The sequence below is a fragment of the Podarcis cretensis genome (genome assembly GCF_951804945.1).
Source record: "Podarcis cretensis genome assembly, chromosome: 1".
Taxonomy (NCBI): Eukaryota; Metazoa; Chordata; class Lepidosauria; order Squamata; family Lacertidae; genus Podarcis; species Podarcis cretensis.
Window position 1 is genome coordinate 135,082,126 of NC_137170.1, and position 25,598 is coordinate 135,107,723.

The 25,598-nt window shown below is 43.7% G+C and overlaps 1 protein-coding gene across 1 annotated transcript in view; it reads right to left on the bottom strand.

Moving 5' to 3' along the window:
• Nucleotides 1-25,598, bottom strand: part of DRC11 (dynein regulatory complex subunit 11) — a 95,829-nt gene that overhangs the window by 29,886 nt on the left and 40,345 nt on the right. The window contains exons 7-11 of the mRNA XM_079977753.1: nucleotides 22,818-22,902; nucleotides 18,858-18,998; nucleotides 16,022-16,097; nucleotides 6,201-6,307; nucleotides 4,495-4,587 (exon numbers count right to left, since the gene is read on the bottom strand). Coding sequence (XP_079833879.1) covers nucleotides 4,495-4,587; nucleotides 6,201-6,307; nucleotides 16,022-16,097; nucleotides 18,858-18,998; nucleotides 22,818-22,902 — 502 coding nt within the window. The remainder of the gene's footprint in view (nucleotides 1-4,494; nucleotides 4,588-6,200; nucleotides 6,308-16,021; nucleotides 16,098-18,857; nucleotides 18,999-22,817; nucleotides 22,903-25,598) is intronic.

Here is a 25,598-nt window from a genome sequence, read left to right on the forward strand (position 1 = left end):
CTACCGCGTTTTAAATGTGTTTGTGGGAAGGGGGTTATTGTTACTGTTTTGCTTTTTTTCTAACTATTCATTTGTGCTTTTATCCTGTATTTTTATCTTGCGAACCACCCTGAGATCTTCAGATGAAGGGCAGTATATAGATTTAATAAAAAATAATAAAAACAGTAATAACTAAAAGGCTGTTGATTTGAGGAAAGTGACTGATTCATTGAAGGCAGGGGATCTGCAATGGCCAATGATTCTGAGCGTTATGAGTGACTGAGAAAGCCAATGAATGAGGTGGGTGCTTGTGTGTGTAAATGGATGGATGTGTCGTGTTGGCTTGGGTCCTATCCAGTTGTGGCACCAGCCCCACCCATCATTGACTTGTATCAATTTCACTTGGTGGTCCCATAGTCCTGTCTTTGAACTTGGAAAGGCCCAACAGGAATCACACTACCATCTGTTATCAGACAGATGAACATTTATTAGCAATACATTTTGGATACTTGCAGAACATTTTATGGGGATCTCTCTCTCTCAGACAGACAGACAGACAGACAGACACAGAGGCAGTCTGATGTATCGGTTAATAAATAGAAGCTCTACTGATGCAACATCGGATTCTATAATTAAAGCGGTTTGGGCAGCGCCAGAAAGTTCCGTATTTTTCGCTCTATAGGACACACCCGACCATAGGACGCACCTTGTTTTAGAGGGGGAGAACAAGAAAAAAAAATTCTCCCCCTCTCTGCTCAGCGCCCCTTCAGCAAAGCGGCAGGAGAAATGGAGCCCCTTCCATTTCCCCTCCCGCTTGGCTGAAGGGGCGCTGCACAGCTCTCCCTCTCTGCTGAAGCCAGGAGAGTCTTGCTCTCCTGGCTTCAGCAAAAGGAACCCGAAGCCTTCGGAGCACAGCGCGAGTTCCTGCTGAGCTCCAAAGGCTTCAGGCGGCTATCCCTGAAGCCTGGAGAGCGAGAGGAGTTGGTGCGCACTGACCCCTCTCGCTCTCCAGGCTTCAGCAAAAGCAACACGAAGCCTCCGGGGTGCGGAGGGAGCATTCCCTTTGCGCTTTGGAGGCTTCACGTTGCTATCGCTGAAGCCACAGAGCCTGCATTCGCTCCATAGGACGCACACACATTTCCCCTTCATTTTTGGAGGGGGAAAAGTGCATCCTATAGAGCGAAAAATACGGTATATCACATATCAAACTGGATCTACAAATATAACAACAACATATTACAGTAACATTTTTTATGCATGCATCTGGTATTAGTAATCAAAGCTTCTTATGGGATACATAACACAATACATCTTTGTTTAGCACCTCAAAGACACTGAAGATGCACCAATTTCCTCTTCCCCATCCCTCTTTCTTTTCTTTAGGGTCTATTATCTTTTGGCCCATTATCTTTCCCTAATTTAAAAATGATCACATCATGGAGATTAGATCATTTCTGCTTACATAGACAATGAGCATATGTTCAGCATATTGGCCAACTGTTAGCTTCCTTAAGGCAATTTCTCCACTAGAGTAATTTGGAAGTTTTATATACAGTATACTGTGGGAAAAGTCTTTCTAATTAACATCAAGATTTACGGAAAAATTGGCATGTGCTAAGCAGAGACTGAGAAAATATTTTTGTTCGTGGCTTTCCTACATGCTCTACTTCATGCCATAGAAAAACCTCCTTTTGAGAGAAACTCTTTAACCCCCTTATGAATTTAATGAAACATATTTAATGAAAACCACAAAAACATATCAAAACAGTTAATTAGCAGCAGTCCTCTTTATTTGCATCTTTATTTGATTTTTTCTTTGTGGCTTTTTCTGTTGAATGCATGCAATTTTTTTTTTTTTGGGGGGGGGGGAATCAAGGTGTTGGTGGATATGTGTGTTTTGAATTCTCCGCTGAAATCTCAAATTTTAAGTCCAGGAAACCCAAACTCTATGCAACAATGAAATAAACTAAGCCACTTCCTAAGAAAATAATCAGGAATTGCTCAGATTATTTCAAAGTCAATCTAAATGTGGGTATAAGATGAAATAAGCCCTTTCTAAGAGCCCCCAAATCCCTCCTAACCACCTACTTAAATGTCTTCCAGTTTTGCCCCATTTTTTGCTGCACCAGCAAAACAGACATGTTTCCTGACACCTGCAAAATGGTCCTCTCAGCTATATCCAACATGATTTTCAATCATTAGACACCAGTGATCTTTCCTCCAAATCTGTTTCATATGGGAAGGTTCTGGCTAGTGAAATTATTTTATTTGCCATCTCTGTTGGGAAACTTTTCCACAGTCCAGTTGCTGCACTGAGAGCTATTTGTGTTATTTATTTAGTCTAATGCAATGCTACTGGATTAGTAAATTAATTGATAATTAGCTAGGTAGTAATTATTATTATTACTATCATTCATTTTTTAAAAAATTATTGAACTGTTTTGTGTGTTATCTTTATGAATTTGATATATTCATTATATTGCTTTTATAAGTTTAACTGAAATATGGCTTGGTGTAGCTGGCGTTGTTGGGAGCCCTGCTCAGTATGAACTTGTTTATGGCAAGCAGAAGGCAAATATGAAATACAGAAAGACATCTGTGTTTTTGTTCCTTTCCAGTTCCACTTGTAGAGGGAACCTTCTATTAAGCTGCCCCAGAGCAAAATACTGGACTTGCATGGAATGCTTTCATTTTACACAGCTTTCTGAGGTTTAAATTACCATTTTTGAATCCTGATGAACAGAGAAACTTATCTTAGAAGAACTGATTTAAATAAGAGTTTCTTACAAATAAGGTGTGTCCTTTTTACATTACATTTGTTGCAATGTACTACTCTCTTTAAATATATATATATATTATTGCTTGCACCCGATGGTATGATACCTGGACAAATGTTTCGTAACTGCAAGTGCTTTATTATAAAAAGGATGGCCTCTATTTGTTGTTGTTTCCTTGAATGCCTTCTGTGATACTGTGAATACTTAACAATAATAAGTCGTGAATGAAAATTAACAAAGGAAAATGGATAGTGCGCTTGACGAAATAAGTGGTAGATGGGAAGTCGTTATAGATGAAAGAAGAACTTACTGTGATTTGATGTAAAAACTACAGTTTTTATTTTTCTGGACGAATTTCTGTTTGCTACTTTTCTTTCATTTCAATAAAGCATACACACACACACACACACATACAGAGAGAGAGAGAGAGAGAGAGAGAGAGAGAGAGAGTTGTTATTTCTCCATGGTAAATCACTTATCCTATTCTGTTCCTATTTTTATTTTTGCCTTCTGATCATGCTTTGCTGCTGCTGCTGCTGTTATCATCTGTAAGTTGCTGCTGTTGTCACGATCTGTAAGTTGCTAGCAGGGATCAGCTCTTACTGCAGGATCTCTTGACGCTGCATCTCAAAGTAAGTGGGTGAGTGCGCTTTGTCTCTAGTGCATGTGCAGATATGCATGTGCATGGATAAAACCATGAAGTATCAAAATCTATGAAGCATCTTCTGGCACTTAAAGAGCCATGCTCTTCAATTCCTGGCATTTCACACACGCACTTTGTCAGAAGTTTTTAGTATTTGATGTTTTATTGTGTTTTTATGTTTTGCTGGAAGCTGCCCAGAGTGGCTTGGGCAACCCAGTCAGATGGGCAGCATATAAATAATATTTTTTTTAAAAAAATATTGTTATTATTAAGTGGTCCATTCACATCATACTGAGGCTTATTTCCCTTCTTTAACTTGCCGCAATCCCAAAGGCATACTATTTTCAAGGTCTCCTGGCACATCCATAGATTCTGTATATTTCCAAGCTGACCAGCTGTTTCATGGATATGAAAATTGTAAGTGCAGATTATTCTATTTTACTCAAACTGCTTTAGGTGTTGGGTTCAGGCTGGCAGCAGCTCCCAGTAGCTGACATTTATTTGAACATTTAAAATGGAACTAATGTTTTATGAGCCTGTGGACTGTTGTGAGTTATGTTTTTGTTGTAGAAAGCTCTTCATTACAAACTGAATTAACTCTTTTTTCTGAGATAAACTACTTGGTGAATTAAACTTGTATTATTGTTTCAAGCAGAAATTGTTCTGGAGAACAGCTAACTCTAGAAATGGAGAAGGAGAAGACAGATAGCAGACATTAGGAATAAAAGTTCACAGGAATGTGAAAAGCTGTCTCTTTATTTCTGCCCTATGGATAGCTGAGAAACAGGTCCAGTTCACACAGAAGCCTGAGTAAAACTATGACTAAGTGTGCAGGTACTCACAGGAAAAATCACAGACACGTTGCTCCTTTCCTACTTCTGCCATTACATCTGAATCTGGCCTTGCGGTTTGTCTCGCTCCAGACAAACCACATTCAATATGCCAACAAAAACTCTTGGCTACATGTCACTGTTGTTTGAAGCAATATAAACACAAGCAGTCATTTCTGTTGGGAACTTGTAGAAATCAGTGTCTGCAATGGTTCCTAGTTAATTAGTAATTCTGCTTCTAATATAGCTATAAACGTCTACTCACCTTTCCTTTTTTGCCTTTTTGGCCTTTTCTCTCTATCTCTCTATCCACAGCTAGCTTTAAATTCTTCAGTTCCTGGCGCATTAGCTCATCAACCTGTTTGGACAGATATATACAGGGAGTCTGGAAAGGCATGCTTTTTACTCCTAAAGTCTCTTTAACCGGAAAACAGAAATCATGTGCTGGAAATAGGTGAACAACATGCACTATCAAATTTTGGTATATATATTTTTGTTTTTGCTATGTACTGTAAGATTGGGCGTGTAAAATCTTACAAGATCAGGAGGCAGAAGGGCAGGAACTGGAAGCCTGCTAATGGCAAAATTAAGCATATTTTTTATCAGATTCGACCAATCCCTTGTGAATTCTTTTCATCCGAGACTTCACATTATCCAGGGTCCATATCTGGTCTGAAATTAATGGAGTCTCCTGGGCGGTGCAGCTGCTGCCCAGAGGTTCTAGGCTTTATGTTGAGGTGATTAAACACCTCAGGAACTACTATGGCATTCATGAGGGGAATGAAGTGATCTCTTCCAACCCTACATTGTGCTGAGGACCCTGGGAAGCATAGCAAAAGAGCTGGTGAAGTTTAGTGGCTAAGGGTGTGAATTGGGAAGTCTACAGTTTCACTCTTACTCTGCAACTACCGGTACTCTGCAGGTGGCCTTAGGCAAGCCACTAAGGCAGTGAGAGCCTCCCGCCCTTAATCCCCATTAGAAATCCAGGGGGAAACCCAGCTTCTGCAAGCAATCCTTGTTGCGCAGATTACCGTATTTTTCGCCCCATAGGACGCACTTTTCCCCCTCCAAAAATCAAGGGGAAATGTGTGTGCGTCCTATGGGGCGAATGCAGGCTTTCGCTGAAGCCTGGAGAGCGTGAGGGGTCGGTGTGCACCGACCCCTCTCGCTCTCCAGGCTTCAGGAAGCTATCCGCAAGCCTGGGGAGCCCGCGGGAGTTCCCACACGGCTCCCTAGGCTTGCGGATAGCAGCCTGTTCTGGGGTCGGGGGGAAGCTCTGGCTTCCCCCGCCCCAGCCCCGTGCCTGGGGGAGAAATAATTTTTTCCCCTTTATTCCCCCCCCAAAAAAAAAACTAGGTGCGCCCTATGGGCCGGTGCGCCCTATGGGGCGAAAAATATGGTACTGATCTACACATTTAGCAGAATGAGGGCATCAAGGTTCCTGAGGTGGTATAGTCTCTACTTGAGATTAGAGATGGGGGATTATGATTTAAATACTTCACATTCAAAATGAAAACTGGCATATCAAATAGAAAAGTTTTATCCCACAACTCTCCCTGCTAATTCTTTTTGATTACATAGGAGAGCATTAAAAATCTGATCCCAACCTGAAAATTTATGGTACAATCTCTTCTGTCACCTAAGAACTCTTTTATCTTATTCTCGCCTCATTCTACTGCATGTGTAGATCAGACCCGAGACAATGCATGTAATGTCCTAAAGTGCTATATAAATGCCAAGTAACTACTGTTGTTGGCATTTATTCAAATGTCTCAAAGCAACTTTCAGTTGTAAAAGAGCCCCCATTTCTAACCAAAGGAACTATCAAAGGACTATACTTTAGCTACTTCATAGCACAGAGTGACTGGGGAAAGGCAGACCGATGTCAATCGATTAATATGCCTAACAAGCTTTTACTAGAAATTCTCTTTGGCAACAGCCAGTGTTTGTGGCCTGCTATTGGAAGTTCACCTGTATTCTGATCTCTTCTTCAACTTCTTTCCTCTTTTCCTCCTTGATCAGTTCAGGGTCATATTCCTGTGAGAAGTTCCATCCCTCATCTCTGTTTTGCCAAACATCTATTATCCAAGAGCAAAAAAGAGAGTGTCGTTTTCACTTTGTTTTATATTTTTTAAAAGTAGCTCTACAGTGATGTTTATATTGCTATTATCTGACAACTGGATAACAGTAACAAGCCCTAGGATCTTTACACCGCACGCTTATACATCTCTACTCAGGAGTAAGTCCCATGGATCGCAGAAGGACCTCTGCCAAGTTTACTGCATGAAATCATATTCTGAAATGGAAAACCAACATTGTCTGTAATGATTAAGTTTCAACTTTTAGTTGCAATTGTATTAGACTGATTTTTACATAGTCCATGGCAAATATAACATTATAAAATTGCTTAATTTCAGCTGTTCTATTGTAGGTTTGTGGCTTTTAATGAAACCTACTCATAATTTATATTATTAGATTATTATTTTTTTAAAAAAGAACCCTACAACAGAGCAGCTGAAATTAGCAACCTTTTTAACTCCTCCATAAGAAGAGGAAAAGAATGACACATCTGTCTTCTTGGTGAAGGCAGACCACCAGTAGCATACTAGTGCACAAGGCCTGTTTGAATCTCAGTTCAAAGGAGACTTGGGGCATATTATAGTTATAAATATCGTGCATGGAAGATGCTTCTTCATGTTTTTTTTTGTCTTATTATGATGTATATTATAATTTCCCCCATTATGATTTAATTCTGCCTATCCCTGCAAAGCTGTTGGAATAAAATGAGAAAGACTGCTGCTCATTCCCTGTGTGCCTACAAAGAATAGGTTTGAGAATGCTTGTCAATCACCTTGGAGCAAGATTCCAAGAGTGCATGATCAGGTTTCCTCCCACTGTCCTTGGCCAAGCTTTATGCCCAGAATATTGAGGAGAACGTAGTACTACTTAAAACGCCCAGCTCACCTCTCCTGATTCTCCCATGTTTCCTCTTCTGTAATGTTCTAAGCTGCACAATGAAGGACTGGCACCAAATGCCAGTATTGCAAGCTGAACACAGGAATCAGCAGGGCCTTGTCCTGGCAAAACATGTTTGGGTATCTACTTTGTTTCTCCTGAGTCACTGATCTGGATCAGCAAAGGCATTAATCAAACATGGCCATACTGCACTACCCCTCCCCCCCGCAAAGGTTGCCCTGTTTTGTGAAATATGTGACCTAATCAGGTAGGTTGATAGTGTTATGAGTTTTTCCCCGGGGGTGGTGGCGGCGGCTGTATTCCCGAGCCCCCTTCTAATTCCTGGATCCAGAACTGATTTAATTCCTGGAATACCCAGGCTAGCTTCCTGGTGAGTTAATGGCCCTCTAAGTATAGGCCAGTAAGGCAACAAAGGAAGTGGCTCTGTGCTGGACGAGAAATGGTGTGTGTGTGTGTGATGTGGGTGAAAACTAGAAGTGAGAAACTGCAGCTGGGAGACAGAACCATGCCCAGTTTCTGCTGGAATCCAAGGCTGTGGCTATGGAAGAAGCAGAACCCTCTTGGGGTATAAATGCTGTGAACCCCTCAAAAGACCTTCATGTTGTATATATTTGTAAATACTATACAAGTTGGAGGCTTTGCTCTACAGAAATAACATGTCTACAGAATGGCCACTTTGACCTGTGAGAATTCACTCGGATCCTCACTGCAACTGTTCAGCCACTGTGAGAACAGGAGGCTCTTCCTAGGTTCTTAAAACAAACTTTTAGTGAGTTTTTCTCATATGCAACTGTAATGGTTCTAGGGGTTGCTCGTGCGTAAACCGGTGCAACACCTGGCTGGGTTGCCTGAGTGAACCTTTTCTGTCCAGACAGCCACTCACCCGTGGCTGTCTCAATCGCTGGCAGAATCCGTCAGTGGGCATTTCTTGAACTTCTTCCAGCAAAGAAGCTCTTTGACGCCTAGTCTTCTACTCTCTCTGCGTGAAAGCCTTCTGCGCAAGGAGGGTGTAGGCAGCGGAGGACCCCTACTCTCCCCGCTGGTCCCTGGCAAGGAGTCATGGGACCGCCTCACCGATTCCCCCATCTGCCCCCCTTCTCCACTGGTGCTACGCTGATTCTCTTCCCCAGAAGATGGGCTGCCTCTCCCCATCCCGGGACGCTCTCTGGGACCCCTCCGGAGCCCGCTCTCTCCCTCCGGCCCTGATGGCAGTTCCCTGACATCCACCTCCTCCCCAGGACCCCCCCCCACCCCCGGCACGATTTTCCGATACCACCTCCTTTCTCTCCTCGGCCGATGATGCGGGGAACCCCCTGAAGGAGCTGTCATCATCTCCTGAGGATTCAAAACCAGCCTCCCATCCGTTCAGATCTCTTCCCACTGTTTGAACCTCCCAATCTGATTCCTCTCCTTCGGACACCTCCGCTCCCTCCTCTTTGGAGGCAGGAAAACCCACAAAGTCCCCTTCGTCGTCTGTGGGTCCAAATTCTTCCTCCCAGAATCTAGTTACTGGTTTGGGCTTATTTGGGAACAGACTGTGGAATTCTTCCACCATATACCCGTCACTGATTGATTCAGCGGGGACCCACGTGTTTTCCGACCTGCGTTCTCCCTCTCAGGCTACCAAGTACTCTACCTGGCGACCTCGCCACCTTGATTCGAGTATTTATGTAGCCTGGTTACAGTGTTCCCTCTCCTCTACCCGTGGGTGGGTGGTAACCCCTCCCTCCCATCCCGGGAACTCCCGCCCCTCCCTGTAAGGTGAAAGTAGGGACCTATGGAACACCGGATGTATCTTCATGCTGTCAGGCAACTTGAGTTTAAATGCCACTGGGTTTACCTGCTGTATTACCTCAAAAGGTCCCCTTCTTGCACCCTCCCTTTAGGGGTAACCCTTGGGATGACAACCACACCAGGTCTCCCACCCGTATGGCCTCCCCCTCCCGACGGTGCCTGTCCGCCTGCCTCTTGTAAACTTCCTTGGCCCGCTCCAAGTTCAACCTGAGTTGCTGGTGTAAGGCCTCCATTTCCTCCACAAATTGCTCAGCCGCGGGTACACTCCATCCTTCCTCCCCCCGCCCCGGGAAGGCCCTGGGGTGACACCCGTAATTGGCCATGAAAGGGCTCATTCCCGTGGACACGTGTTCAGCATTATTGTACGCAAATTCAGCCAAAGCTAATTTCTCTACCCAGTCGTTCTGTCTCTCGCTGACATAGCAGCGTAGGTATTGCTGGAGTATACCGTTCGCTCTCTCGGCTTGTCCGTTGGTCTCTGGGTGCCTCGCCGTTGAGAAGCTCACCTCGACCTGTAGCAAGCTCATGAGCTTCCTCCAGAACCGGGAGGTAAATTGTTTCCCGCGATCCGAGATAACCCTCAATGGAGCCCATGTAGTCTAAAAATGTGATCCACAAACAGCCTGGCTGTCTCCTCTGCCGTTGCTGCATGTGAGCAAGCTACAAAATGGCACATTTTCGTCAGTAGATCGACTACTACCATGACCGCTGTCTTCCCCCTAGACTTGGGCAGATCTGTCATAAAATCAATGGACACCACCTCCCAGGGCTTTCCCGGTGTAGGTAGGGGTTTCAGTAACCCTGCGGGGGCCACCCTTTCCCCCTTAGCCCTCTGGCATCGGTCGCACCCTCGTATATATTCTTGTACGTCTTCCCTCACCTTTGGCCACCAGAACTGCCTGGTGACAAGTAGCATGATCTTGTGCTGTCCAAAGTGCCCAGCTGTTGGGTTGTCATGGAGTTGCCTAAGTTCCTTCCCCCTCAAAGTCTCCCCTGGTACATACAGTGCTCCCTTATAGTACAGTAGCCCTTCCTTTTCCTCAAACCCTTCATTGTCTTCCTTTCCGTCCCTGAGTTCCCTGATCTTGGCCTGAGCAAACTCATCGTCTCTGGTGAGCCCTGCCAGTTCTCGTTTCCCAACCAACGTTCCCCCCCACACCCACCGGTCCTCGGGGAACACGTGCCTGGTCTCTGGTGGCCCCTCCCCTTCCATGTACTCCGGTTTCCTGGAGAGAGCATCTGCCCTTACATTTTCCTCTCCCGGCACGTATCGAATCTCGAAGAACTTGGCAAACTCCTGGGACCATTTGATCTGTCCCTGGTTGAGCACTCGTGCGGTCCGCCAGTATTCCAAGTTCTTGTGGTCCGTTCGGACCTGGATTTTGTGCCGCGCCCCTATCAATAGATGTCTCCATTGCCGAAATGCCGCATAGATCGCAAGCAATTCTCGGTCATACACCGTGTAGTTTTGCTCTGACTTGCTCAGCTTCCTAGAGAAAAAGGCACACGGCCTCCAGTTCTGCTTGGCCCCGGGCTGCAAAAGGACCGCCCCAACCGTGCGGTCGGATGCATCCGTCTCCAGTCTCATGGGCTTCTCCGGATCCACGTGCAGGAGCTGCTCCTCCGAGGCGAACGCCTTCTTCAGCTTTTCAAAGGATTGCTGCGCATCCTCTGTCCATGCAAACTTCTTTTTGCTACTAAGACAATCCGTTATGGGTCTGTCAAGTGAGCAAAGTTCTTTATGAACTTCCTGTAGAAGTTGCTGAAGCCTAGGAACCTCTGCACATCCTTTCTGTTTTGGGGGGCTTTCCATTCAAGCACTGCCTTCACCTTGCCTGGATCCATGGCTAGTCCCTTGTCGGACAACCTGTACCCCAGGAACTCAACCTCCCTGGCCTGGAATTGGCATTTTTCCAGCTTGACCCACAACTGATGCTTCTTCAATCTCTGTAGCACCTCCCTGATGTCTCTGACGTGTTGCATTTCATTGTCCGAATAGATCAAGTCGTCATCCAAAAAGGCTACGCAATTCTTGTACAGCAGGGGCCCCAACACATGGTGCATGAAGGCTTGAAAGCAGACAGACCCCGATTGTAATCCAAATGGCATGACTAAGTACTCAAAAGCCCCCAGGGGGTGAACATGGTCGTTTTCCATTCGTCCCCCTCCCTTATCCTAATCAGATTATATGCTGCCCTGAGGTCCAGCTTGGTAAAAATCTTCCCCTGCCTCACACATGTCAAAATATCGTCGATCCTGGGCATTGGGAAAGTCACGGGTTCTGACACCAGGTTTACGGCCCTGTAATCCACGATTAATCTGGGCTGATTAGTCTCTTTTTTGTCCACAAAGAACACGGGACTGCCCCCCACTGCCTTGGATTCCCTTATGAAACCCCTCTTCAGGTTCTTGTCAATAAACTGCCGCAAGTCCTGCATCTCCCGGTTGGACATGGCATACAGCTTACCCACCGGTAACTGAGCCCCTGGAAGCAGGTTGATTTGGCAGTCAAATGGTCTGTGGGGGGGCAGTCTGTCTGCCTCCCTCTCGCTGAAGACCTCCTTCAAATCCGCATATTGTGGTGGTACCTCCCTTTTTTGCTCCAGGGCCACCCCAGCCACCTTGGCCACAGTCATCCTTGGTTCCTTCCCTCCCAGACAGTGTTCTAAGCAGTAAGCTGACCCAAAGGTGACCGACCGCTGATGCCATGACACTACTGGGTCATGTATTGCCAGCCAGCTCATTCCCAGTATTATTGGGGGTCCTGCCAGCGTGGCCACATGAAAGGCTATGGTTTCCGTGTGCCTGAAGACACTCATTCGCATTGGCGGTGTCTGGTATGTCACTTCCACTCCCAGGAGTTCCCTGCCATCGATGGTGTTCACCTGCAAGGGAAAATTTAGTGGCAACAGGTGGAGCTGATGCTCCAGAGCGAAGTCTCTGCTGAAGAAATTACACGAGCTGCCAGAATCTAGCAGCCCCTCCACTTTGATGGGGTGCCCATTTGGGAGTTCTAGCACCACCTCTATGGCTATAGCTGCCCTGGGTGGGTCAGGCTGGGGCACTTCTATTGGTTGCTGGCCTGGCTGCTGCCCCCGCTGGTTGGCAGCCAGGCTTTGTCGTTTCCCTGCACCGGCCCCTCCTCCCCCTTCTCGTCGTGGCCTGTAGCCCCCATCATGCCTTGCCAGGCTTTCCGTTGAGGGCAGACCCTTGCAAAATGTCCCGGTTGCTGACAGAGGAAACACTTCTTGGTAGTTTTCCACTCCTTCCTCTCCCTCTTCCGGCCTTCGCCGGCGTTTGAAACTTCGTGCGCGCGTGCCATCAATTTCCATTGGCTCCGCCGCCTGGGAAGGCTCCCTCGGCACCTCCGGAATGCGGTTGCCATGGAAACATTCACCCCTTATCTCCTGCTTCTCCTGAGACCGCGCTTCCTGGCGTACTCCGATCGCCAGCACAGCCTTTGTGAGTTCATCCATCGACTGCGGGCGGGGCGCTCGGGACAGCTCGTCTTTCACTCCAGGGTACAAAACCCACCTCAAACAACATTTGTATTGGTTCAGAGTCCGGATCCCACCTGAGCTTCTGGACTAACATCGCAAAACGCGACCAGTAGTCTCTGACGGACAGGCCCCCCTGCTTGCACCCCATCAGCTCCCTCCGTGTCACGAATTGCTCCACCTCGCTGGAGAACATCGCGTCCATCGCCTGGTAGAATTTCTTAAGATCTTTCAATGCATCATTCTGCGTCGCCATTAGGGGCCTGATCCATTCGCGCGCCCCATCCTGCAGATGTCCAACAATGTAAGCCACCCTCTCCCCGTCATCCGCAAAGTCATTTTTCTGCAAATCCAAAGCGTATTGAATTTCCGTTTGGAAGGCATTGTAGTCTTGGGGCTTTCCACCAAACTTATGTACCAGCCCCGGGACCTTCCTCCCTATTGGGGTGGCTCTGACCTGTGCATCCTGAGCCCGTCTCTTCTCCAGCCGCGCGGATAGGGTAGCGACATGCGCCTCCAGGTCTCGGTTCCTCTCGACCAGACCTCGCACCCTGGCTTCTTGCTCTGTCCCTCTGGCCAGTGCTGTTTGGCTCATCGTGCTGCCTCTCCAGGGCTGCGCACAAGCAACGTCAGGGACTGACGGATTGCTGTAATGGTTCTAGGGGTTGCTCGTGCGTAAACTGGTGCAACACCTGGCTGGGTTGCCTGAGTGAACCTTTTCTGTCCGGGCAGCCACTCACCCGTGGCTATCTCAATCGCTGGCAGAATCCGTCAGTGGGCATTTCTTGAACTTCTTCCAGCAAAGAAGCTCTTTGACGCCTAGTCTCCTCCTACTCTCTCTGCGCGAAAGCCTTCTGCGCAAGGAGGGCGTAGGCAGTGGAGGACCCCTACTCTCCCCGCTGGTCCCTGGCAAGGAGTCATGGGACCGCCTCACCGATTCCCCCATCTGCCCCCCTTCTCCACTGGTGCTACGCTGATTCTCTTCCCTAGAAGATGGGCTGCCTCTCCCCATCCCGCTCTCTCCCTCCGGCCCTGATGGCAGTTCCCTGACAGCAACCAAAATGGGTTATGCTGAAAAGCATTAATTTTTAAAAGTTGCTCTTAAGCTTTTAAATAATATGATGGATGCAGTGAGATATATAAGCTGAGAAAGCTGGCATGCAGTATTAGTAATGGTAGCGGTTAAAGACACTTCCATCAGGGTTACCAGAGTTTGGACTTTAAGCCTGTGGGGAATATGACCATTATATAGATTATTTGATTTTTACAGAGTTTTCTGGGTGGGTCAGCAAGTTTGGAGTGTTATGTTTTCACATGGACATTAGGACCTAGTTATTTGTTATTCATTGATGGACCACACTGGATTTTTAAAGAAAGAACTTATTTATTGTACTTATATGTAACCAGATGACTGATACCATTTCTCTAAGGACAAGGCAAGCAAAGACTTCACTCTACCTCAAAGGAATGGTAAGAAGGTTAAGGTCACAATGTTCACATATTATACCTAGTAAGGTATGTATAGGGTAACCTTTATTCAAATAAATGTGAAGTATGTTCATAGTTGTGACAGTATCTTGCAAAAAATCTGCAAAGTCATCTAGTTTTAGTACTTGAATTTCAGAAGGAATGTAATAAAAACACAAAACACACAGAATATACCAATGCTCCAACATTCCTTTCTCTTCTTCTCTTCCCTTCCCCCCCAAATGTTTATCTGTTTTACAAATATATTCCTATGGACAGGATTCCTTGTTTTTTAAAATATTGTTATTGTTTTGCCATCACTTTTATTATTTATTATTATTTTATGATTATTTGGGGTTTGGGGGTTGCAGGAGAGCCCTTTTGTGGGCTGCTGGACCTCTTGACACCCTAAGCACCCTCTCAGGGCTTTTTGGAGGGTGCGCCTCGCCTTGGCGCTTCCCCCTGTTTCTCTGCGGGGCTCAAGTCTGTCAGATGATTCAGACTCGCACTCCTTTCCACCATCTGCAGAAACTGGAAGGCCAAAAAATAGGACACAATAAAATGAAAATTTATCACAGTTGGAACACCTCTTAGCTGTTATAGACTCGAAGTCTGGGATAGCTCAGTCGGTAGAGCATGAGACTCTTAATCTCAGGGTTGTGGGTTTGAGCCCCACTTTTGGCAAAAGATTCCTGCATTACAGGGAGTTGGACTAGATGACACTTGTGGTCCCTTCTAACTCTACAATTCTATGATTCCCTGTTTTTTCTGTTCCTCCAGAGATAATGTGATAACCAAGATTTATGGCTTGACTGTTATTAATCACCACATAATTATCTTTGTCAATGGAGTGTTGACAAGAGACGTCTAATCCACCATGATTCCTGCCCAGAAGTCCAATTCACAAAACAGTTCTTCAAGACACTAACATTATGGCATTAGTAAGCCAGTTAACACAAAAAATGCTAAAAATTCTTTGTCTCAGTCAGTACACACGTGATAGCACCAAAACTTTTGACCATAATTCAACAGTTTCACACAGCTATGAATTACTTCTGCTAAAAACTTAATTATCACAATCTTTACTGCATTTCATTTCCTTCTAACCTCACTTTTTACAACCCCCATCTGTATATATCTCTGTGTGTGTACACTCCCACACCCACACTAACAGGATAACACTTCAAGTATCACACACCATCTGTATTAAACAGTAAAAGCTTGGGGACATTAGTGTATTTCCACATGTAACCATCCCAAGCAGGAAAATTAAGCTAGAGGCAAATTCACCAGCTGCCTTCCTTTGTTCCACCAAACAATTTTCCAGCTCCCAGCATAGTCTTATAGAAACCGTGACTCATAACAAAGCCAAATGCAGCCCTCCAGCCCTACCCTGGCCTTTCAGCTTCTTGACAACCTGCTCTTTTTTCCAGCCCAAGAAATGCAGGTTTATGACGCTTCTGGTGGGCTGCCTGATATTTGGGTTGGTAGATCACAAGTTGTGCTGGCCTCCTCTAATATATGTACGGTTTTTATAACAATGGAGTGGGAGTTCCTATACTGGCAACTCCTTGAAATATGCACACATCTGTTTTCAGTTAGGTCTCAAGAAATTAACACTACCCTCCTCTTGCCACCGTGTCTACGTGACAAATGGAATTGTTTGATGAAGAAATCCACCATACCATATCCTGTTAAGCTGCTCTGAAATCCCCAGATGCATATTTAGAACATAAATCAATATATATATATATATATATATATATATATATATATATATATATTCCCCCCTCATTTGTATTTCTGGAGTTGCTTACATATTATGGTAAACAAGCCCTATGGTAAAGAACCCACATAAATTTATCTCATTAGGCATGTCTTAAAGCTTGAATGTTCAACCTACATTTTCATTTGTTGAATTAGGCACATGCTAAATGGTTTTGTGCTGTCATGATTGTGCCCAGCAATGGAGTATACTCTGGATCCACAGACTTGCCTGAATATCATGCATTAAATTTTACAGTCAACATTTACGCTAACTATGCTTTCTCTACTTGCCTTTGTATTTGTTGTTTCCTGCTTCCATTACCGGGAGAAAATTACTAGGTGACATTTTCCAACCTTCTTCTTCTTCCTTAATTTACAAAATAAAACCTTGACCTCAATAACTTAGAAACACAAACAATTAAAAGTTGATGTTACAAAACAGGTAAAATCAATAGTGGATGGTATTAGTGGTCCCCATACAAGAAGATTCCACTTCCTTTCATCAGGGCATCAGTGCTCCAATTTCACTCTCAAGGTGGCTGAAATTGGAGCACTGATGTCCAGAAGACATCCTTGTTGTCTAATATTTCATGAAGTGATAAGTTTTCTTTTCCCAACCTAATCAGTATTGTTCTTCATCGGTTTCTGGAAACTGTGGTTGAGTGGATGGGGTTAACAAAGCTAGAGGTGCTGGTGTTTTGGAGTCCCTATGGTCTGGTAAAAAGAATTAGGGGCTCAAAAGAATAGAAGAAGAGCCTGCTTGGTCAGGCCAATGGCCCATCCAGCCCACCATCTTGTTCTCACAGTGCCCATGGGAGGGAAGCTTGCAAGCAGAACAGCACTTTTCAACCTGCCATTCCCAACAAAAGATATTCAGACTCTCACTGCCTCCGACAGATTCAGTTCAGTTTGATTTACTGTGTTTAGTGAGCAGCCATTACATGCATTAAAAATAATCATAACAAGAATACTGCTAATAATAGTGGTTTATATTTCTACTTCCCAACCTTTAAAGGGTAAACCATTTCCCATTCTCCCTTTAAGTTTTATTACACAAATTTGTAAAGCCTTGGCAAAAAATTTGGATGCTCCAAAGTACATATACCTCTCTACATCAGACAACAAAAAACAGGTCTTTGCAAGAGACGTCCTTCCCTTCTGCGATCTTAACAACGGGTGAATGTAATTGTTTCTAAGGTCATCATAAAAAGGGTATTTAAGGAGAACATGAGTTATGTCTTCTATTGACATAGAGTTGCAGGCACAAACTCTATCCTTCTTAGAAATTCCTTTATGTCGGCCTGTCCAATCTGCTAACGGAAGGACATTTAGTCTTGCCTGCAGGAAGGCTACACTCATTTTAACATTTGGCAAATCTACCAGATATCTTGGTAGGGATGGATACAATGGAATTAAAAAAGCATACAATTTGTTAGACTGACAGATCTTGATCTCAGCAGTTTGTGATTGCATCTCGATGTCTCTAAGCCTTTGGAGTATTAATTATTTAACTGTCTCAAAAACCTGCGTCACAAGAAAGGAGGCAGAGAGTCCCAACTTCCTGGGAGCAAATTGAATTTTACATGAGTTTGGGGTCTTGTCTTCTAAAGGTGTAACGAGGGATTTTGATACCTGCTTTAAAATAGCTTTTAACCAAAAAAGAAAGGCTAGTCTAAGGGATTTGGTTTTACTAGGCATTACACCCAGTTCTGCACAGAGTAGTGCTATTTTTGTAGAGGTAGGGACTGGCAGGAATCTGCACAAAAAATTGTTTTGCACTCTCCCCAGTGAATCTAAATTGGTTGTGGCACTCCATATAACAACTTTGGCAACACCCTGGTCTTATAAAGTTCAAAACTTCACCCAGTTACCCCCTTTTGTACGGTGGAATTATAGTAGTCCGTTTAAAGTTCTATCAGCTATTAAGAGTACTTGACTGGACCTGTGCAAACCACCTGCCTGTCCACTGAAAGACCACACTGAGATTAAATGAGAATACTTGCTGCAGTGTATATCCTTCAAGCGACCAATTGTAAGTTTTCTTAGATTTGCCAAATATCATAACTTTTGTTTTTGGGATATTTTATAGTAAGATGCTCGTTCTTGCAGTACAAGCTGAACTGATTCATCAGTCTGTGCAATCCCAACTGGGTGTATGAAATCAGGATTGCCTCATCTGTGTAAAGGAGGACAGTAGAGGTGAAAATTGGCTCACATAGCTAGCAGCCATTGGTGGCTTTGTGATCTGTCTTAGGTCACCCAAGTTGGTGGGGATCACTGCTTCTTTTGAGAGCAAATCCCACAGTTTAACTAGGCACTGTGTGAAGTACTATCTTTTGTCCTAAATCTTTCAACATTCAGCTTCATTAGGTGCCCCTGGATTCTCTAGGAAATGAGATTTTTCCACCCTGTAAAGTCTTCTCATAACACTCAATGTTAATGATCACAAACAGTAAAAAAAAAAAATGGGGGGAAAACCCACACACTTGTGTGCTGTTTGCTCTAATGATAATGAAGTGGTATATAAATCTGGTTAAATAAAAAAAGAATAAATACACATAGGGGCTACCCTTACAATTTAAAGGGTGGATAATCAGGGTTCTAGATTGTGCTGGAAGTTCCCACATGTGAAACATGCTCTCCACAGCAAACATTAGGCCTCAACATAGTGACGGCTGGAGGAGTGAAATAGCTCTGGACGTGGAGCTAAACTTGCAAATCCCAACCCCTTTCCTTATGCTTGACTTCTTTATATCAGTAACAGCTGTCACTTGGGGAAGAGGAGAAACGGAGAAAGAGAGGTGGGGGAGAGAGATAGCTTCCCTCCTCAATTCTTCCCCTGTGCTTATATATGGCAATGTAAAGCACTCAGGTTTGAATCTGACAGCCTGCTCTGGTCCTAAGGTTTTTAGGAACTATTTAACACAGTGGAGGAAAGTTTTAGGAGGGTGGGAAACAAAGGAAGGGTCCTCTGAGAGTCCATATGGCTCATATTCCAGGCTGGCTGGAAGCCTAAGCAGAAGCTTATTGTGGGTCTCAAAGTGTACACATAGTTATCATCCAGATTCTACCCAACATTAATTGAATCAACAAAATTTGATAACAGTTGTGCATTAGCATTTCTTGCCTGCTCTTTCTTCTTTGGTTTCGGCTCTTTTTCTTTCCCTTGCTTTTTCTTTTTCCCTTTTTCTTTCTTTTCTTTTTTCCCCTTCTTCTTCTTCTTCTTTTTGAGTTCTTCTTCTTCTTTAGCAATTATTTCAGCAGCCACCTGGCAGAATGAAGAAAGGAGTCTAAACAAAACAACTAGCTTCATTCCAGCTATCAAACCAACAAATATAACAAACATTTATAACATAGTTAACCCTTGCAACTTTATGTTATTTTGAATGAATATTTTCTTGCTAAATGATACAGGGTTCAGCCACAAAGATCAGTCCATCCTGAACAAAAATAAAACAATGCTATTATTTTACTCACAATCAAAACATAACATTTCATGTAGCCACTCCTTGAAAGAAGGAACCATTAGCAATCAATGTTCTTGCTACCACTATCAGATTTGTTATCTTTTTTTTAAAAAAAAATAAATTTTTATTAAGATTTTAAAGATTACAGGAAAAAAAGAGAAAATAATAACAAAGAAAAAACGAAAAAACAATACATATAAAAAAAATCATCAAAAACCAGAAAACAAAAGAAAAAAGATAAAAAACAAGTCAAACCTGTACATCACTTACTTACATTCACTTATTTCCTTGACCTCCTCACGCCTCCCATTTTTGTATTCTAATTCAATTTGTTATTTCAGCAAATCCTTCCAACCTTATTTTTATCTTAATAATTTGTCTTAATATACTATAATTTTACATTCTCTCTTTCACCAACTCATTTTAACTTAATCCTTTATGTCATTTCCACTAAAACCACATAATTTTCTTTTCCCAACATCTTTCTAGCAATCCTTAATTTTGCAATATTTTTGAAGATAAACTTTGAATTTTTTCCAATCTTCTTCCACCGACTCTTCTCCTTGGTCCCGGATTCTGCCAGTCATCACTATCAGATTCGTTATCAGTCTCCTGTTTTCTGATTCGTGTTTCTTACTGTGCTATTTTTAAAAATACCTTTTCATGTAACATGAAAACTAGCCAGTAGTGGTCCAAAACATCTGGAGGGCACCAGGTTGGGGAAGGCTGCAGCAGCCCATTGCTCAGCAGGTACTCTTAACCTGGCCTGGGTAGAAAAGACAGGCATGTGCCTCACCTTGCAGGTAGACCCATAGGCTTAAAAGGGAGTGGGAAGCAGTGCTTTCCACAAACAGTAATCAGGAGTGGGCACAAGGCAGATCAGGATCTACTGATAGATCTCTGGCTGATCAAATCAAATTGATGGTCTGATTAGCCACCCCTACATGCAATGAAGTAAATTATACTGCTGATATTTAAAAAGCTTGGGATGCGGGCAGGGCTATGGGTTAAACCAGAGCCCAGGACTTGCCAATCAGAAGGTCGGCGGTTCGAATCCCCGCGACGGAGTGAGCTCCCGCTGCTCAGTCCCTGCTCCTGCCAACCTAGCAGTTCGAAAGCATGTCAAAGTGCAAGTAGATAAATAGGTACCACTCCGGCGGGAAGGTAAACAGCATTTCTGTGCGCTGCTCTGGTTTGCCAGAAGTGGCTTAGTCATGCTGGCAACATGACCCGGAAGCTGTACGCCGGCTCCCTTGGCCAGTAAAGCGAGATGAGTGCCGCTGTGAGCTCTGTTTAATGCTGGTACTCAAAATCAACTTCTAGGCTCAGAATTTTTAGTTCCAAGTGCCTATCTTTTGCGCCTGGCCCCACTTGGTGGATTTGGGGTTCTAGTAAAAAACCAAGTAGATTCCTTCCCACCTGGAGTCTTTTGCCTGGAGAAGCAGATAATAGTCCAAGCTGCACATGGGAGTCTCCAGGGTCACATATCATCCGTCACAAATTCACCAGAGTGGCTTGTTTAGAGCAGCCGACACTATCTCAGCCCCCCCCCACCCGTAACATGGAAATGATGATACTTATAGTTATTTCAGAGGAAAAATAAAAACACAAGAGCGTAAGAAGAGCCTGCTGGATCAGGCCAAAGGCCCATCTAGTCCAGCATCCTGTTCTCACAATGGCCAGCCAGAAGCCTATGGGGAAAGCTGTAACAGGATCCAAGCGCAAGATCCCCCTCCACTATGAAACGACCCCCGTCTCTTCCCCCCACCCCACATTTCCCAGCAGTTCTCATGACCCTTCTAGCCCATTTTGTAGGGAGCATGGACTCCCACCCATTTTAAGGATTGCAGATATAATAACATGCGTAAAGCACTTTGATATAAATGCTAACTATTGTTATGCAAAGTAGGCAAAGAGCTGTAAATATTTGAGTAAGCATATGAGGAGGGAAACAGAGGCATGGAAGGAAATGGGAGGAAGAACAAGAAGAAAAAGTGTCAAGGGTTGAAATGGTGCAGTGGCCAGGATCCCAGGGTCTTATTCAATGGGAGAAGTGGACAAATTAGAAGGTCACAGCAGCTGAGTGAGGTTCATTTCTACAGTTGTATCTCCTAAATATCTTCAACTCTGAGTGTCCCTATATATGTAACAAATTCCAAAACGCTGACACTATATAATCTTGTGGCTCTTTTAAGATTAATAGATTTATTATGACATGGGCTTCTGTAGGCTAGTCTTTACCAAAGAAACAGTAACTTCTGGAACACTGTCATGGGGCAATGTTAACACAGTACAGTGGTACCTCGGGTCAAATACTTAATTCGTTCTGGAGGTCTGTACTTAACCTGCAACTGTTCTTAACCTGAAGCACCACTTTAGCTAATGGGGCTTCCTGCTGCCACCATGCCGCTGGAGCACGATTTTTGTTCTCATCCTGAAGCAAAGTTCTTAACCTGAAGCACTATTTCTGGGTTAGCGGAGTCTGTAACCTGAAGCGTATGTAACCTGAAGTACCACTGTACGTAGTTACATGCTGAAGAAGAAGTGTGGCTGTCAGGGAACTGCCATCTGTGCCGGAGGGAGAGAGCAAAAGCCAGAGGGATTCCAGAGAGCGTCCAGGGATCGGGAGGAGCAGCCTATCTTCTGGGGAAGAGAATCAGCGTAGCACCAGTGGAGAAGGGGGGCAGATGGGGGAAGCGGCGAGGCGGTCCCATGACTCCTTGCTGGGGACCAGCAGGGAGAGTAGAGGTCCTCCGCTGTCTACGCCCTCCTTGAGCAGAAGGCTTTCGCGCAGAGAGAGTAGGAGGAGACTAGGCGTCAAAGAGCTTCTTTGCTGGAAGAAGTTTAAGAAACGCCCACTGACGGATTCTGCCAGCGATTGAGGCAGCCACAGGTGAGTGGCTGTCTGGACAGAAAAGGTTCACTCAGGCAATACAGCCAGGGGTTTGCACCGGCTTACGCACGAGCAACCCCTAGAACCATCACAGTGGCCAGTAGCATAAACCAGGGATAGCCAATGTGGTGCCCCCAGAGAGCCCCAGCCTTCAGTCCATGCTCAAGGCTGATGGGAGCTTTGAGTCCAGCAAAATCTGGAAGGCACCATGCTGCCTACCCCAACGAAGATTTGCATGCCTAGCGTTCTGTGGGTATAGAAATACTTTAGGCTGGTTTTCGCATTGCTTTCCAGACGTGGGATGGGATGAGGAATGGCTCCTGGAATGTGGCAGAAATTGTTAATACATGTGTGGAACCTTCATGTGACTTGACTGGCAGATCTCATTAAAGGACTCTGCAGAGGAACCGTTTGGCATCTAGAAATTGTAACCAGTGCCTCAGAATCAAATTCTCTAATGCAGAAGTCACGTAACAGGTTTTTTTTAAAGAGAATATGAGTTAGGAAGGGGGATAAAAAGCCCTAGTGCAACTGTGTTCAGACCTCTGAGTTCCAGATGAGATTTTAATTTTAATTTGGGGTCTCCTAATATCCTTTTTGGCTGCACCTGTGGATCCAACCCAGTAAGATCAAATTTGGTACTATAAATCTGGGCCTACCATACATTGTTTCAAAAAGGGAATAAATAATAATCCTTTTTTAACCTTATGTCTGAAACAAATGCTACCTCCTCTGGAGTTTTTTCAGCAAAAAGAACAGCTGAACCGCCTTGTTCTTCGTCAGGGTAGTCTGGAAACCTTCCTGTCATGTGCCTGTGTGAAATAAAAGGCTCCATTTCAAAAACAGCACAAAGCCACATGTTGTTTTTAAGTATTAATTCAAAACGGTTAGATAATTATATATGGTTAATCAGCAAAATGTTGTTCCTACTCAAAAGCAGTTTGATGTGGGCAGGTGAAGCAAATAACTAGAGATGAAGTGTGATGTGGTAGAGACAGCTATATATTCGCAAGACGTTGATGCAACTCCTTTCAAGGGCAAGCCATGTTCTCTTCCGCTCTATTCCAAATGTATGCAATGGAGACGGGTTGCTCCCATCTTAAAGGGTTCTTGCGATCACTCTCTTGCAACTGCCCTAAACATCATTTACATTAAGTCTTAGACTGTTAAGCACCATGCATTTCATCCTATGTTCTAAATTACTGAGGCAAAACTGTAAGAATGAGATGTTGGAACACATTTTTATGTAAGTTAGCTTCCTGAAATTGCATTCATACATTGTTCCATCTAATTCAGAAATTCTCTGACAAGCTAAGTGCCCATACAGTACCTTTCAGTAACTGTTTGTTGACATGTGGAAAATGAAACCCTGTGTTTCATTCTTCTGAAGTCATTCCCTTGGTTCTGCAAAGTTCTCCTTGTTCATAAAAATTAAGTGTTGGACAAGGGGCAGAATCTGCTTAACGTGAAATATCTCACCCAATAATGGACATCTCTCTTTCCCTTATTTCCAACTTTTAGTAGAGTAAATCCCACAGCTGAGCAGTAAATGGCTTTCTTTCTTTCCCAGATTTTTTTTAACATGATGGGGGAAATGGTTTTTACATACAGAATTATTTCTAACAAAGAACAAATATAAGGTACAGATCCAATTTTGTATTTAACTTAAATATTAAAAGTCATGCCAGATTATTCCTTTTTATTTTTTTACTGCCTTTCAATGCATGCATTTGAAAAATGGCACTTGGCACTAGAACTGAAGTACAGATGATTTGGCTTGCTTCATATTTAGGCCACATTAGAGAGAAATGTGTTGTTAAAAACAAGCATAACTAATGACTCACTGCAGCCCTTGATTGCCCCCAAGTCAATTCTTTAGCAGTTTCAGCTGTTCCCATTATTAATCTGTCATGTCCTCTGTGGGGAAAGATGGTCCAGCACGAGGCACTGGTTTCAGGCTCTGTACATCTGCGCTATGCTCCATTGCACTGTGCCTCAACATTATGCAATTAGTCAAATTTTAAACATATGTACACCAGCTGAATCTCTGCAGTGGCAAAGGCTGACATGCTGTTCTCGACTACATCCTGACCTTGCAAATATGTTCCAAAAAGCTAGGCGCAGATGAAAAAGAACTTCAATGCAGAGAGAAGGCTGAATTACCTTTTGTAAATCAATAATGTAGGGCACAAAGAAGCCCTCTTCCTTTTTGGAACAAGAGTAATGTTGAGGTTCGGGAAACTGAGAAGAGGAACATGGTGCTGACCTCCCACTGTGAACTGTATGTGTTGTGTGCCAGTGCCAAGCACAAGCACATGCCTGTTGGATCCTGCCCAATGTTGGGGCATCAACTGGATTATCCTGTTCTTCAAAATGCAGTAATAAAAATTATTTGCAGCCTAAAATGTATATTTAATATCTGGGGTTGTTTTAAGGCTGTGATTGTAATTTATTGCAGTTATGACTGCTTTTTAGATTCTGCTAGGCCAACCTATTCATGGTTTAACTTGGGACAGTTATATCCAATAAAAAGGCTCCATTTCAGAGGGCCAAAGAAACTTCTCATATTTCCATGGTTCACACACATACTCCCTATGATGCTCATTTACTATCTTAGTGTTAAAGGGAAAATTTGGGAACCATTACTCTCCAAAAGGTTGCACCTTAAAAGGCGTTTTGTACAACATTACCCAGTGTAGATAATGCCAGGGACACTGACCCACAATTTCCTCTGGTCTGCAGGAGTCCTGGCACTGCATAGCCATACCCCCAGAATAGCACATAAGAGACAGTGATCATTAGGGTTTAAATGTTCGGAGAAGCCAGAATTGTTCCAAAGGCAGTAGACTCAATACTGACTTTCTGAAATAATTCCTTATGTTCAAATAAGCAAGAATCCAAATATCTTTTAGTCATAGTTCTAGCTCACTTTTATGTTGGGGTGTAGCAGATTAACTGAAAGCATTCAAAATAAGCACTTTCTCCCTCTTTGGGTGGCATCAATACTAGTCCTATTCAGGCATGATTGATTTCGGGTCTTCATTTTAATGGGTCTACTTATATATAACTTAGTTGGATACAATCCTTTCATTTTTTACTCCTATGACTGCTTTGACACATAAGACCTACTGGACTCACCTGTAAGCAAACACATTTAAAATTATACTGTAGGTCTCAAAAGAATTGAATTTGTAACAACATTCAAGTATTTTTTTGAAAATCTACACCAAAGAAAAGTGAGTAGTATAACAAAGAACTATGTCACAGTTAATTAAAGCAAATGAACAAAAAATATTCTCATTATAAATAATAGTATTATGATGAACTTAAATTATTTTAAGAGTACTTCAGCTACAAAGAGCTTTCCCAGTTTTTAAAAAATACCCAGCACTGAATTGCAAGGAAGTCTCTAATCATACACTTTAGTCTCTAATTAGAGCATAGTTCTGAATCTCTTTCTGGTGCCCGGCAGACTTTGAAGAGAAAGAATGCTTCTAAAATTAGATTG